The 14663-nt window shown below is 40.7% G+C and overlaps 1 protein-coding gene across 3 annotated transcripts in view; it reads left to right on the top strand.

The window, feature by feature from the left end:
• CPQ (carboxypeptidase Q) overlaps positions 1-14663 on the top strand; it is a 386524-nt gene that overhangs the window by 148160 nt on the left and 223701 nt on the right. For all 3 annotated transcript variants that reach the window (XM_039253463.1, XM_039253462.1, XM_039253464.1), the window contains one exon: positions 12580-12787. In XM_039253463.1, the coding sequence (XP_039109394.1) occupies positions 12580-12787 (208 nt within the window). The remainder of the gene's footprint in view (positions 1-12579; positions 12788-14663) is intronic.

Genomic DNA, 14663 nt, shown 5'->3' with positions numbered 1-14663 from the left:
AGATTTCTGTGGCTTGGAACCCCTAAGATTTATTTCTTGTTCCCTTTGAATATAAGTATATGAAGTTGGTAGAGCCTTTGCTTCTGTCTTAAGTATCTTTTTCACTCCAGGATCCAGGTGGAAGGAGAAGTCTCCACCTGGGACATGTCATTCTTGTGGGTGAAGAAAAAGATCTCTTAAGAGACAATCAAGGCTTGCAGTGGCTCATAACGTTCCTGCTCAGCTGTGGTCATACACTGTCCCTATGTGTGTTCCACTGGCCAGGGAAAATCTCATGGCCACACCCAGCCTCAGTGTCTTCCAAGAGGGCCATTGCAGTTCACAAGGCAATTGATTGGCATGTGTCATTCTCTTACAGAAAAGAGGAGAAGAGGGGCGCCTGGGTGGCTTAGTCGGTTAAGCGTCCGACTTTCGCTTAGGTCATGATCTCGCGGTTCATGGGTTCGAGCCCCGCGTCGGGCTCTGTGCTGACTGCCAGCTCAGAGCCTGGAGCCTGTTTCAGAGTCTGTGACTCCCTCTCTCTCTGACCCTCCCCTGCTCACGCTGTCTCTCTCTCTCTCTCTCCTAGAAATAAATAAAAAAAACATTTAAAAAAAAGAAAGAAAGAAAAGGGGAGAAGAAATAATAGAATATAGCATCGATATAATTTTAGATAGGGCTGCTAGCATCTGTTCCTGTCACGCCCTGTTCCTCGGATACTTCTCTGAAAAGTCCCTTCCCTACTCCTTTCACCTGTTCCTCCATCACTCTTAGACCCTCTGTTGCCAAGCAGACCCATGAAACCTCCCCAGCTGCTCTGCCCAACCTGATGTGGCATCTTCGTGACATAGTGCCTAAATGATTGCTTGAGTCAAACCTGACACCGCCTCTGTAGCTGTCTGATGTGAGAGAGAATAGTTCTGCTCTGGGGCACCTAGGTCGCTCAGTTGGTTAAGCAGCTGACTCTTGATTTTGGCTTATGTCATGATCTCATGGTTCGTGGGCTCGAACCCCATGTTGGGCTTTATACTGGTAGTGTGGAGCCTGCTTGAGATTCTATCTCTGCCCCTCCCCTGCTGGTGCTCTTTCTTTCTCTCAAAAAAAAAAAAAAAAAAACAAAAAAAAACAAATATACTTAAAAAAGAAAAAAAAAAGAATAGCTCTGCTCTGATCCAGGTAGTCTCCATATTTGCTGAAGATATATCCATTATTTTTGTTTTAGTCCAGGTAATCACTTTGAAGTGAAATTTTAAATAAATCAGATAATTACTACTTATATCTGTTTGGCATATGTCCAAAGCCCTTACATACCTTACCCCTCTTACTGTCTTACAATGCTTTATAGCACACAGAGCAATTTTTACCTATGTCATCTCATCCTGATGCTCACAAGAATCCTTGTGATTCAGTACTATTGTGATTCCCATTTGCAGGCTGGGAAAAAATAAGCAACCTATTCAGGATCAAAGACTAATGAGCTTTATGGCCAGTATTCAAGTCAGGTTACATACCTGGGCACTTTTTGTTACTGATAAAGAAAGACCCCTTTTAAAGCATATCTGGAAGAATGCACAATGTATTATAGTAAATAGTTTGTAAAGAAGATTTAGAGTAAGATGATTATATCATAGATAGGATTCATCTTAAGATAGTTTAAAAAAAGTCTTTATTTTCAGTGATCTGGTTAATAAATATCAGTTTACATACAACTGACCCCAGGAAAGCAATCATTGTATAGTTGTGTAGTACAGCGTTCTATAAAGCCACTGTGCCCATCACAGTAAATAGTGTCTCCTCCATAGTGCTGCTCAAAGGGGTCCACTCTTCTTTCTCTCCACTGCCCTGCCCTCATCCAGCCACTATTGCCTCTCAACCAGAATGTGGCAGCCATCCATACCTTTTCTTGCATCTTCTAGGCCTTCCTCACGCCGAGACTAGTGGTATTTTCAAAGTGTAAATCTGAATTTGCCTGCCTTCTCCATCCCCGCCCGAATTCTGTAATACAGCTACATGACTCCCCTGTGATGTCGCCTCACAAACTGCCCACCTCTTATGTGGGCCATTTGTCTCCCTCACTCCGTGTCTTTACTCTCAGCTCTCTCTTCTCTCTAGTCTCTTAGCACTCACTTCTCAGATCCCACCTTCTCAGCAGAAGCAGGCATGAGCCCCAGACCACAGTCACTTGTGCCTTGTCAGTGGCAGTGCAGCCAGAAACTCACCCCTGCACCTCTGCCACCACTAAGGCCTATAGATTTTCCTGCTGAAATCCCACTGGAAGCTGACTGAGGTACATAGGATCTTCCAGCTGTTCATTTTTACAGATGTGTAAGATGATAATGGTTTTTATGGAAGTCTCCACCCACCCACACCAGTCACCATTACACGAAGATACTCAGGGGTTAAGGAGAAAGCAACCAAGTTCAAACATGTCTCAGAGCAACCATGTTGAAGACAACGTAACTGTCTTTCAAACACAATCCACCTCATGTTTTAGACTATAAATGCTCCCTGTGATAACTGCTGAAATTAAACAAAGTACCCCAAACCGTGACTGCCTTTCGTGTGGTGGCCTTACCAATGGTAGCAGTTCGGCATCTAAGTGATCGGATTGCTAAGGGTTGGTCTGTGCCCCACGCTTGTTGCCGCCACGTGTTGCAAGTTGGGTCCCCATACTACCGGAATGTGCCCCGTTACAGATTGAGTTAAGCACAGTGGTCCTGTGGCAGGCATCTCTCCATTACACAAAAAGATGTGTGTGCTTTGTATCTTAGAGCTCCGAGGAGATAAGTCGCTTTTCTTGTGGCTCGTCCTCAGCTATCGGTCCGGCAAGCCAGCTTGTGGCACGCTGCTCAATTGGGCAGACAGCTGCCTCCTTAGAGGTGATGATAATCTACTGTGCCCAGGAGTTTTGATGCAGCCAGGTCTGGGCTTGTTCTCAAGGTGACAGACCAGATTTAACTTGCTCCAGATCTCAGGAGACAGTGTGGAGAGGGGGGGTCACATACCTGTAGCTATCGGTTGGGGTACAATTTGCCTCTTGCTCTTCCCTCACTCACCTAATAGCTGAGTTTAATTTTTTTTCCTGAAAATTGTTTCAAGGAGACTGTTTTCCTTGCCTTCTTGGAACTTGTAGAATGAAAATAGGGGTCCATAAATATCTTGGTTAAAAATTGGAAGATTTTTAGAGTGTCTCCTTGTCTGTTTGGGGGCCAGGCAGGAAGCCGCCTATTCACTGTAAATGAATAAATGTTTCATCTATTTTTGTCTTCCCTTCTTTGTCCTTTTCCTGGGAATGCCCTTTTTTCATTTTCAGCCTATTGGAAATCTGAGTCTCACTTAAAGTTTCATGTTATAGGAAACTTCCTAGATTTCCCCCAGTCAGAATTAATTTGTTATTTGGTGAAATCTCCCTTCGTACTTTCATTTAACCTTGTAATTGCGGGTGCTCTTTTTTAAAGTTCTTCTTTACCTACTTTTCCCTCCCAGATTTCTAATTCTTAAGGATAGGACTGGAACTTAGTCAAATCCATGCTGTCCCCAGTGCCCAGCATGAAGCCTCTCAGTAGGAGGGCTGTAAATTTGTTGAATGAATTTAAATCTTTAAGCCTTGTTCTTTCATGAGAAGGACATTGCACAATTATAATGTTCTTCATAAACAAATGGACACTCAAAAAGGACTGCTCTGATGTTCTTTTATCTGTCTTGCCATGAATTTGCCATTTCCTTACCACCTCAGGCCAAAACACTGAGCTTCCAAGAACAGCTGTTTTTCCTTCAGCATAACTGAGTTCAGGAAAAACCAGCCATTCCACTGGACCTAGTTATCTTGTGTAGTGTACTGAGTATAAGATTATGCGATAAGAGTAAGAAGCTGTACTTCCTTTTGGGTGGGGCTGGAGTATTTCCTTTTTGGAGGCTAAGTCTTCTGAAATCAGAATCAATTTTCTAAAACATACCACGTTGAATAGAGCCCCAGAGATAGGTTTTTCTGTTTGTGGTCTTTTCCTTTCCTTTTAATAATAGAAGGCACTATAAAAATTCTCACTTTACTATCTTCCTATTCTTAACTGTTCTTGGGAGGATTCAAGTCAGAAGATACCAAGTGGAGTCTCTTCATCACCTTCTTCATAGAAAAAATGACCTGAGCCAACACCACAGCAGTCAGCATCTGTTGTCTCTGCAAAGAGACCGCAGCGGTAATTATGCACAGGGTAGGTCACTTAAAAAATAAATTGATCAATTTAAAAAATTAAGTGTGGAGAATAAAAGGGAACCTGAGGATATTTTACACTGCTTTTGTGATATAATCAGCTGTAGCAAGGAGAGTTGCTTTATAATAGGAATTTTCTTAGCTTCAGTCACACGTTTTCGTCAGAATTAACTATCATAATCCTTTTCATGACTCTAACAGAGTCTGATGATTCTCGTCCTAGAGAGAAGCCTCCCTCCCAGCTCTTCTATTAATAGACTGGGACCTAATGTGATAATAGTACTCTGGTTTAGGAGTCAGATCCTGGGTAGAATAAGAAAAAATAACTGATAACATAGGCAGACTTTTTATATACTTTATTTTCCATTTTATTCCTCTTAAAATGAAAATATTGAGCTTTTCTTTAATCTATTTTACATTTCTGAAAGAAGATAACAGTGCAGTAAATAGGAGGGGCATGACCCTTGGATTCAGTTGTCAGCGTCAACACCTAGTAGTTGTGCAAATTTATCTATCTGCTTGTCAGTATCCTCCTAATAACTACTTTGCAATTTCTCTGAATATTAGTATGAACAATAGATATTCAAATATAACTATTATTATTATCATCAATTTTTCTGACCTGCAGAAATACACAAGTTCCTTGGAAGTATACATTTTTGGAGAGTGATCGGGGGTGGGGTATTATTATACTTTTTTGTTTGTTTCTTTTTATTCATTCAATATATGCATGAGTATATGTATTTGTGCCTATGAGTCTGTGTGTGTGTGTGTGTGTGTGTGTGTGTGTGTGTGTGTGTATGTGAGAGAGAGAGAGAGAATTTCACATAATCTGTATCAAGTACCATTTCAAGCACTTTGATAACATTAATGAATAAAACAGACAAAAATTTCTACCTGCTCATGGGCCTTACATGATTGTAGTGGGTGTGGCTGGAAGCTGATAGCTTCTATGGAAATATTAAACAAGATAAGAGGCCACGGAAGTTGGGAGTGGGTTGCAGTTATAAATAGGGAGGTCAGGGAAGGCCTTACTGTGAATACGACACTGGTTTTTTGTTCTTAGAGGTTTTCATGTACTATCTTTGAGAATGAAGAAGGAAGATAAGAGCACATAAAAGGAGTCTGCTGATTCATAGGAGAACATGAGAATTTCCTTTGTGTAAAGTGTCAAAACAAACTAATATAGAAGAGCAAAGTCTTCCAGGTGGACTAGTTTTATTTTATTCAATTTGGGCAAAAGTCTTCCTGAAATGCTTTTTCTACATACTCCGCCTTCCCAAAAGATGGGTACTGAATACAGTCCACCTGATCTGTGACTAGTGCCAGAGGTCATCACCATCACACTCACATCTCTTACTGAACTGTCATGAAACAGGGTCCTCAGGGCCAACAGCTTTCTGCTGTTTGCCTACATAATGGCTGAGTCTACAGTGGTTATGAGTTCTACAGAGTAGCTACTACACAGATATGGCTATTCAAATTTAAATATAACTTAATTAAAATAAGCTACATTAAAAATTCAGTTTCTTGGAGGAAGCAAGATGACAGAGAAGTAGGGAGCTGCGTACATTTCACTCACCCACATCTCTCAAATGGAGAAGACCTGAAGCCATAGGAACCCTTAAAGAATCCAAGAGTTTGAGAGGAAAAGGAGACATAGTCCGTTGAGAAAACAACCTTATAGAGTGAGTGTGAACTGGGGAAGATAAAAATGGGCTGGGACCGGAGACATGGAGGGAGGGGAGGGAGCCCCCTTTGCGGAGAGCCGCAGTGAGTTGAGGGGAAAAAAAAGAGCAGCTGAACTGCTCAAGGAACTGTCCCTGTCCCTGGAGAAGAGATAAACCTCGACTAGGGACACAGAGTGATCCGGTTTCCAGCTGTGCAGCTGATTTGGAGCTGGATTCCCTGGTCCCAGGCGGCACCAGGAGAAACTGGTAAGCTGCGATCAGGAGGGTAAGCGGAACAGCCTGAAATTGCTCTGCCGCTCTTCCGGCTCCATCCCTAGTGGGCAAGCAGCCGGCTTGAAATTGCTTGGAAGGACTTGGCCTGTGGATTTACATTTTGGGTGGTATCAATAAAGTGCGTGGACTAAGATCTGGAAACAATGCGTGGCTGGAGACACAGAACATGGCCCACCTTGCTTACTCCCACAACACAGGGAGCTCAGACCCTAAAGAGTGATTTGCAATGCTTGGTTCAAGAAGGGACTGGGGCGCTACCATTTTTCTCCCCACAACCACCAAGGTGGGACCTCAGGGTGTAGCCCATGAAACTGCAGTGGAGGCTAAGGCCTGCCTACACCAACCCACACCCATCTCTGCTAGAGAGCTGCTTTTTTTTTTTTTTTTTTTTTTTTTTACTGTAGCCTGGGGCAAGACCAACATGGATGCATTGCCCTGATTAATTCTAGATCAATTATTACTATTCAAATATATTTCCCCTTGTCTCATTCGTATCCCTCCCCTCTGCTGGACTGGGCACTCTGGTCATTGGTTTGCTTAAACAGTTACATTTAATCCGTTCTCTAGATGTATATTCTACACCTCCACCGCTGCTACCTCTCTCTCTCTCTCTCTTTCTCTCTCTCTCTTTCTCTCTCTCTCTCTCTCTCTCTCTCCGGAGTAATCAGACTATATAGTTTCTCTGAGCAACATTATCTTCGTTTCTTTCTCCTTGCCTCTTACCATATTCTCCTCTTTCTCTCTCTGAATTAAGCCTCTTAGTCTCTCTGTCTGGTCATTGTCCAGTTTTGCTTCCTCCCCGCCCTGTCATTTCTCTCTTTGTATATGCTCTCCCATCAGCACTGCATACCCCTGCTCTTTATTTGTAGCTGGGAATTCTGGTTTTATGCTTTTAGACTGTCCTTTGTCTTTTGGGGTTTTTTTTCTTTTTCTTTTTATTATTTATTTTTCCTCCTTCCTCTTTTTTTCTTTTTTCCCCCTTTTTCCCTTCTTTTTTTTCTTTTTTTCTTTTTTCTTTTCTTTTTCCCTTTCGGTTTCTGTGTTTGTTGGATTTGTCTCTGCGTTTGTGTGCCTCTGTTCCCTGTGTGTCTGTCTGTCTGTTTTCTTTTCCAGGGCTACCTCAAGAAACAAGCCAAAGTACATATGGTGGAGAGTCCGAAATACCACTATGAGTAGGGAAATAAAATAACCTAAGTCTCAACGAGAGACCAAGAGACACCATTCAAAGAACACTTCCTGAATGGACAGGCTCTGGACAGTGAAAGAGCTTTCTTTAATACAGCAGTACTTGCAGGTGCAGAGTGCATAACAAGCTTTTAAAACTAACAAGAGACAGAAAGCTAGCCAAAATGACAAAACGGAAGAACTCTCCTCTAAAGAAATTCCAGGAAGAAATGACAGCTAAAGAACTGCTCAAAACAGATATAAATAACATAACTGAACAAGAATTTAGAACAATAGTCATAAAATTAATCGCTGGGCTTGAAAAAGGCATAGAAGACATCAGAGAAACTATTGCTACAGAGACTATGGAGCTTAAAAATAATTGTGATGAATTTAAAAATGCTATAAATGAGAAGCATAATAAAATGGAGGCATCTAATGCACAGATTGAAGAGGCAGAGAGAAGAATAGATGAATTAGAAGACACAATTTTAGAAAAAGAGGAAACCAAGAGAAAGAGATAAACTGATCCAGGAACATGAAAGGAGAGTTCGAGAGCTGACTGATACAATAAAGAGAACAATATCCATATCATAGGAATTCTGGAAGAGGAAGAAAAAGGGAGAGGCGTGGAAGGGGTACTTGAACAAATTATAGCTTAGAACTTCCCCAGTCTGGGGAAGGAAACAGACATTGAAATCCAAGAGGCATCGAGAACACCCCTCAGACATAACTTGAATCAATCTTCTGCATGACATATCATAGTGAAACTGGCAAAACATAAGGACAAAGAGAGATTCTCAAAGCAGCTAGGGATAAAAGGGCCATAACATACAAAGGGAAACCTATCAGAATGGTGACAGACCTATCTACTGAAACTTGGCAGGCCAGAAAGGAATGGCAGGAAATCTTCAATGTGATGAATAAAAAAAATATACAGCCAAGAATCCTCTATCCAGAAAGCCTGTCATTCAGAATAAAAAGAGAGATAAAAGTCTTCCCAAATAAACAAGAATTGAAAGAATTAGTCACCACTAAACCAGCCCTACAAGAAATCCTGAGGGGGACTCTATGAGGGAACTGTTGCAAGGAACGCAAGGTACCAGAGACACCACCACAAGCATGAATCCTACAGAGAACATGATGACTCTAAACCCATATTTTTCAATAATGACACTGAATGTAAATGGACTACATGCTCCAATCAAAAGACATAAGGTAGCAGAATAGATTTTTTAAAAATCCATCTATATGCTGTCTACAAGAAACTCATTTTAGACCTGAGGACACCTTCAGATTGAAAGTAAGGAGATGGAGAAATATATGTCATGCTATTGGAAGTCAAAAGAAAGCTAGAGTAGCTATACTTACATCAGACAGATTGGACTTTAAAGCAAAGGCAGTAACAAGGGATAAAAAAGGGCATTATATAATAATTACAGGGTCTATCCATCAGGAAGAGCTAACAATTATAAATGTCTACGCACTGAATACAGGAGTACCCAAATACATAAAACAATTAAGCACAAACAGAAACAATCCTATGGATAAGAATGTGCTAATAGCAGGGGACTTTTATTACTCCACATAGAGCAATGGATAGATCAACTAGACAGAAAATCACTAAAGAAACAATGTACTTGAATGACACATTGAACCAGGTGGATTTGACTGATATATTTAGAACTCTACATCCTGAGGCCATGGAATGAATGGATCGAGAAGATATGGTTTATCTGTACAATGGAATACTACATGGCAATGAGAAAGAATGAAACCTGGCCATGTGTAGCAACATGGATGGAACTTGAGGGTGTTATGCTGAGTGAAATAAGTCAGGCAGAGAAGGACAGATACCATATGTTTGCATGTACGTGGATTAGGAGGATCTTAACAGAGGACCATGGGGAAGAAGAAGGGGGAAAATATTTGGGGAGAGAGAGAGGGAGGCAAACCTTGAGAAAATGCTGAGAACAAACTGAGGCTGATGGGGGTGGGGGAGAGGGGAAGGGGGGTGATGGGCATGGAGAGGGCACCTGTGGGGATGAGCACTGGGTGTTATATGGAAAGTAACTTGACAATAAACTATTTAAGAAAAAAATTCAGTTTCTTAGTCATATTAGTCATATTTTAAATGCTTCGGTAGCCATAAGTGTGTCAAATGGCTATTATGTTAGCACAGATAGAGAACATTTCCAGCATTGCAGAAAATTGTTAATATTTGTTGTTTTACATGTTCCTATCTCTGACATTGTTTTCTCTGGTACCATCAGATTCCAACTCTGTCTCTTCCTTTTGATTTGTTGTTTCTCATGGTGTATAGGTTTAAATACGAGACTTAGAATTTTGTGTGAAGTAAGGGTAACGAGGCTCAGGTCCTTGAGTTTTCATACTTAGAATGTATATTTCTATTTTGACTGCCCCAAGGCCTTTTTTGCTTGGTTATTGTTAATGCAACTGTGTTCTGGGTGGTAAGAGAATCAGACTGCTGAGTTATTATGGGAGAAATGCTATCAAGCTTTAAAGGTAAAATTACACTTTTATGGAAATGCTTTAGACCCTGTCAGTGGTCCCTTATCTGGAGCAGTGCTATTCGAGGAGTGTTTATTGGCCAACTACCTACACATACGCAAAGCACTGTGTTAGATCCTGGAGACGCAAGCAAAAATGAACATGGCCCAAATCCATGAGATCACTGTTGATGTGATGGAGTGAATCATAAATAGGTAGGGTTTTCAATCATCCAGTGCCCGGTTGTGCCCAGGATACTCCAAAAGTCCAGAATAGGGTGGTTCATGAGCCAGCCTTTCCCCAGGTGGTGGGAAGGGAGATGAGACAGGAGGTCAGAGGCCAGGGAACATTCCCTAAAGAAGAGATTCTTAAGTGACATCCTGGAGGTTGAATAGGTGTTCATCTCATGAAAGAGTTGGGAGAATGAGGTGAACAAGACATGATGTACTATAGTATGAACAAAGCCACTGAGGAGTGAACTGACATGGTGAGAGCGGGGACTTTTAAGTTTATTATTGACCTAATTTCAAAGGAATGGGGGCATGTGTCAGTAGAGAGGGACAGGCTTTGAGGTGTATGTTGAAGAGATTGTTTTCAGCAGAGCTGGAGGAGGGCAGGGTGGGGGTGGTGATGTAGGCTGATCTGACTTCTCTGCAGTTCAGTTAGTCCACTCGGGCAGCTCTGTGGAGGTGAAGTTGAGGGAGGTGGGCTGGAGGCTGGGACACCCGAAGTGGCAGGTGGGTGGAAGAGGAGGGAGTCTAGCAGTCCAAAAGGGAGCTAATGAGGGCCTCATATGAGAGTGTAATGGGGGTGGAGCAGAGGACCAGGGTTCAGTCAATATTTAAGGCATAATATTATCTGTATTCGAGGATAGGTCAGACATGAGGGCTGAAGGAGAGAGGAGGCAGAGATGACTCTAGGCTTTGAAGAAAACAATTAATTTGAACTCATCTTCCATGTTCATGGTGATAGGTTTTGGTCTATTGTTTGTACTAGTGATTTGCACTGGCAACTGAGGTGTCTGGGTTGGGTCTTGGCTTTTCAGGTCTCAATCACTCTTTCATTTGTTAAAAGAACTTGAATCGTACACCATAGTGAAGTACCACCCTCCTATGGCTTTAATTCTGCAAGGACCTATGAAAATTTATAGAAATCTGGCTTCATTTCTAGTGGCTCCAGCCCAGATGCCAAAATTACCCTACTGCTGGGACAGCCCTTGGGTGGACCATTGAATCTGTTATTCATTAAGAACAACTGAAAACCATAAACAAAATTCTTGTCCTATGCCAACAATAACCCTAATCAAATATTAAAGTAACTTCCAGATTTCAGAAAGTTATGAATCTCAAAATCTGTCTAGGTGAACTCTTATTTGTGTGTTTATACATATTTATTTATCATGTGAATGAGCTAGTGGCTTCCTTGCTTTTTATAATTGTACATTGATTTTTTTTTAGATTATAAATTAAATTCTGAGTTCTGAATGTAAGTGGAGACATGCTTATAGATCTGTAGTCAGTCCCTTTAAAGTAAAATTACACAATTGAGTCCAGATAAGAGACCTAGAAGCAAGAGTGGAGCCAGCCCAAAGGGTCCATTATAATGGGGCCTATATTGAAAGCAAGAATTCTCTCATACCTGCAGTGCATTTTAAAAGGACTTTCCAAGTAAGTGTTAATATTTTAATGGCATCTGTTAAGCTTCCAGGAAAACCTAGATCTCTAGTTTGCAAGATTAAGGAAGCATGCCAAATGCATGTTCATACTTCAGTTTTTACTGACATATTTCATGACTGCATGGCTAAAGCCACAGAACAGTAGGTGCCTACCACTTTCTTTTACAGTTTTATTTAGTCATTGCATCTGGCCTTTGTTGCTAAATATTTTTTACTTGTCACTCAAACTGCTCCATCAAATTGTATCTTCAGTGGACTGGCAGTTTTTGAATGACTTCTTGGAAGCTGTGAGACCCCGTTCCCTAATGAGGAAGATCTGGACAGGTCTTGTGGTATGAGGAAAGATGGCACATCTCTTCTAAGAGACACAACAGGATTATGGGACAATTACACAACATCTTCAGAGTTTTTCTCTGCAGAACAATGGTGTGTTCTGGTGATGAACCAGTCCTGTAAATTGAGAAGCCTGGGAAGTTTCCATATTCTTTGAGAGTGTTTTGTATAAAGGAGGAAAGAAAACAAGCCGAGTTTTCATAGTTCTTGGTAGAGGTTACATTAACTATTTGTCAAAAGTTGGATTTTTGAAGATTCTTGGCTTCTAAGAGCATTCTTCAGGAACTGCCATTCTTTGTATGATGTCAATGAAGGTTGTTTAACAACATATCAAAATAGCTTTATTAAAAGATAAATATGTGTTTCATTAATCCCAGGGGATCTTTCTGAAATGCATTTTCTTCATAAATAATTAGTGTCATTCTGTGAAACTGTGGCTTCTTAGGGTGGGAAGAGGGAAAAAAATCTATCTTTTCAAGCAGTGTGTGATTTAGTACCAGTTGGTCTAGTGAGTTGAAAAGCCTTCTGAGTTATATGTCTTATTATTTTGAATGCCTTTTCTCTCTCTTGGGAAACCGGCTGACCTCTGCAGTCTCTCTCTCTCCCATGGCAAATCGCTCTAAAACTTTGATCTTCTCAAACCAGTTTGCCAGATGTAGCAGATAGAGCCTGTATGACCTTCTGTGTGCCAATTCAACCGGGCTGATCGGAAACCATGTTAATCCTGTATGATTTTTTTCTAGGCATTACCGCAGAAGTTCTGGTGGTGACCTCTTTCGAGGAACTGCAGAGAAGGGCCCCAGAAGCAAGAGGGAAGATTGTTGTGTATAATCAACCTTATGTCAACTACTCGACAACAGTGCAGTACCGGGTCCAGGGGGCGGTGGAAGCTGCCAAAGTAGGGGCTTTGGCATCCCTGATTCGATCAGTGGCCTCCTCCTCCATCTACAGGTTGGTCATGATGTTCATTTGTAATCCTTTTAAGAAAACAAACAAGATTTTCCACGTAAGAGAAATCCTTATGAAATACAAACAAACCCTTCAAATGAAAATAGTAATTTGTTTATGGAATTTTCCCTCATTCCATATTTGGCCACTTGTTTATAGTGTCCTCTTTGGCCTTTTCAGGATTCCAAGCATTATTTGTACATTCCTTTAAAAAGTTTTCCACATCCACGGTGACCCCATAACATTCCTTATATAACCAATACGTGATGTATTTTCACTGGAGGGAGAACTGTATTCACGTCTGTGTTTCATCAGAGACTCCTAGTGACTTCAGAGGAAGCCAGGCCTTTTCCCATTGTTGCTAGAGAAGTGAAATAAAGATAAGGTGGGTAACGTGATGAGAGCTGTCTGTGGTGTAGTGGAAGGAGACTCGGGAGCAGAGGATCTTGCATATAGACCTGGCTCTGCCTCCAAACAAGGCATAGCCTTGGGTATGTTCTTAAACTCTTTGGGTCTTTGCATTCTCTGTTAATGAGTGATGAGGAAGAATAATAAATTTACAATATTACTTTCAGAATAAAAGAGATAAACTTATGAAAGATACTTGATTATCCGTAAAGGTCTATATAAATGGCTGGTGGTATTTAAGGGCAACATAAGTTTTGTCTTTATCTTTGTATTTCTGATTGAGGTAATTGCACGACCCTCAGTCTTAAGATAAAATTCAACATCGCAGTGGATGAAAGGTCTGAAACTTGACCTGCAGACATTTGGCTTAGTTTAATAGCTACATGTGGTCGTGCCACACATTAAGGGTAAAATATTTGGTGGGATAAACATGGATAAAAGAAGTACCATTTTAGTGTTGTAGTCTGGTCTCCCAAAGATAAAAAACAAAACAAAACAAAGCTTGCAGAAACAATTGCAAATCGGGTTTATTTGGGTTTCAAGATCAGATTAATATCTATTGTAAAGGAAGTTTTGTTTATTCTACACAATTTTTGTTTGGATCTGGAAACATAGTTGCTTGACCTTAACTAGCACCCTACACTCTTGAAAATAATATAACTGATGAGACATCAGCGAATAGGAAACCAAGTCAGAAGAGCTTTGTCCAAATGTTCAGAGAAAAGAGGAAAGGGACATTTTTCTTTAATGAGGATGAGGTATCTTCCCAGGAAGGAAGATGGGACATGTGAAAACTACTTGTAAAAAGTTTTATGAGAGAAAAACTAGTTCCACTAATGTCATAGTGCTAAAAATAATGTTCTTTGTAGAGTCCAAAGGTTTGGTGACTAGTGAAACAATCATTGGATCATATTCTTTTGGACGCTTAATCTTCCCAGGAGGGAAGTCCTAAAATGGCTCGCTTACTTCCCAGAATACCTCAGTCACCCCTTAGAATAACATACTCAGCAAGCTATGGCCATTCACTATGATTTCACTGGTCATGAGATCTAAATTATGGAGGTAGACTGTTGCTTTGTGAAATTGGGTGATTGCCAAAAATATTTATTTAAGAACTACTATTCATAAGACTAATAAATTCCCAGATGACTTAATGTACTGCATTATACCAGAGTTAATTGACATTTTTTTTTTCCTGGTGTAATGAAGACATCTGGAAACCCGGGCTATAACCTAGGAGCCCCAGAAAAATTTTGCCCAGCATGGGATGTAGAAACGTATTGTTAGCCTTTAATATTTGGGATGAACAACTTATAGTGTATATTAAAAAGACATTTTTCTTAATATTTCTAGATCTAGACTGATTATAATGTTTTCATTGATTTTATAGCCAACCATATTTCACTGGACTCTTGACTTTTGTGACTCCATATTTTTGACATTTAAAAATACAGACTAACATTTCCCTTTA

This window comes from Hyaena hyaena, unplaced genomic scaffold (genome assembly GCF_003009895.1).
Source record: "Hyaena hyaena isolate Hyena2069 unplaced genomic scaffold, ASM300989v1 scaffold_452, whole genome shotgun sequence".
In the NCBI taxonomy this organism is placed as follows: Eukaryota; Metazoa; Chordata; class Mammalia; order Carnivora; family Hyaenidae; genus Hyaena; species Hyaena hyaena.
The sequence above is the reverse complement of the archived record's forward strand: the minus strand, read 5'-3'. Positions and strand labels throughout refer to the sequence as shown.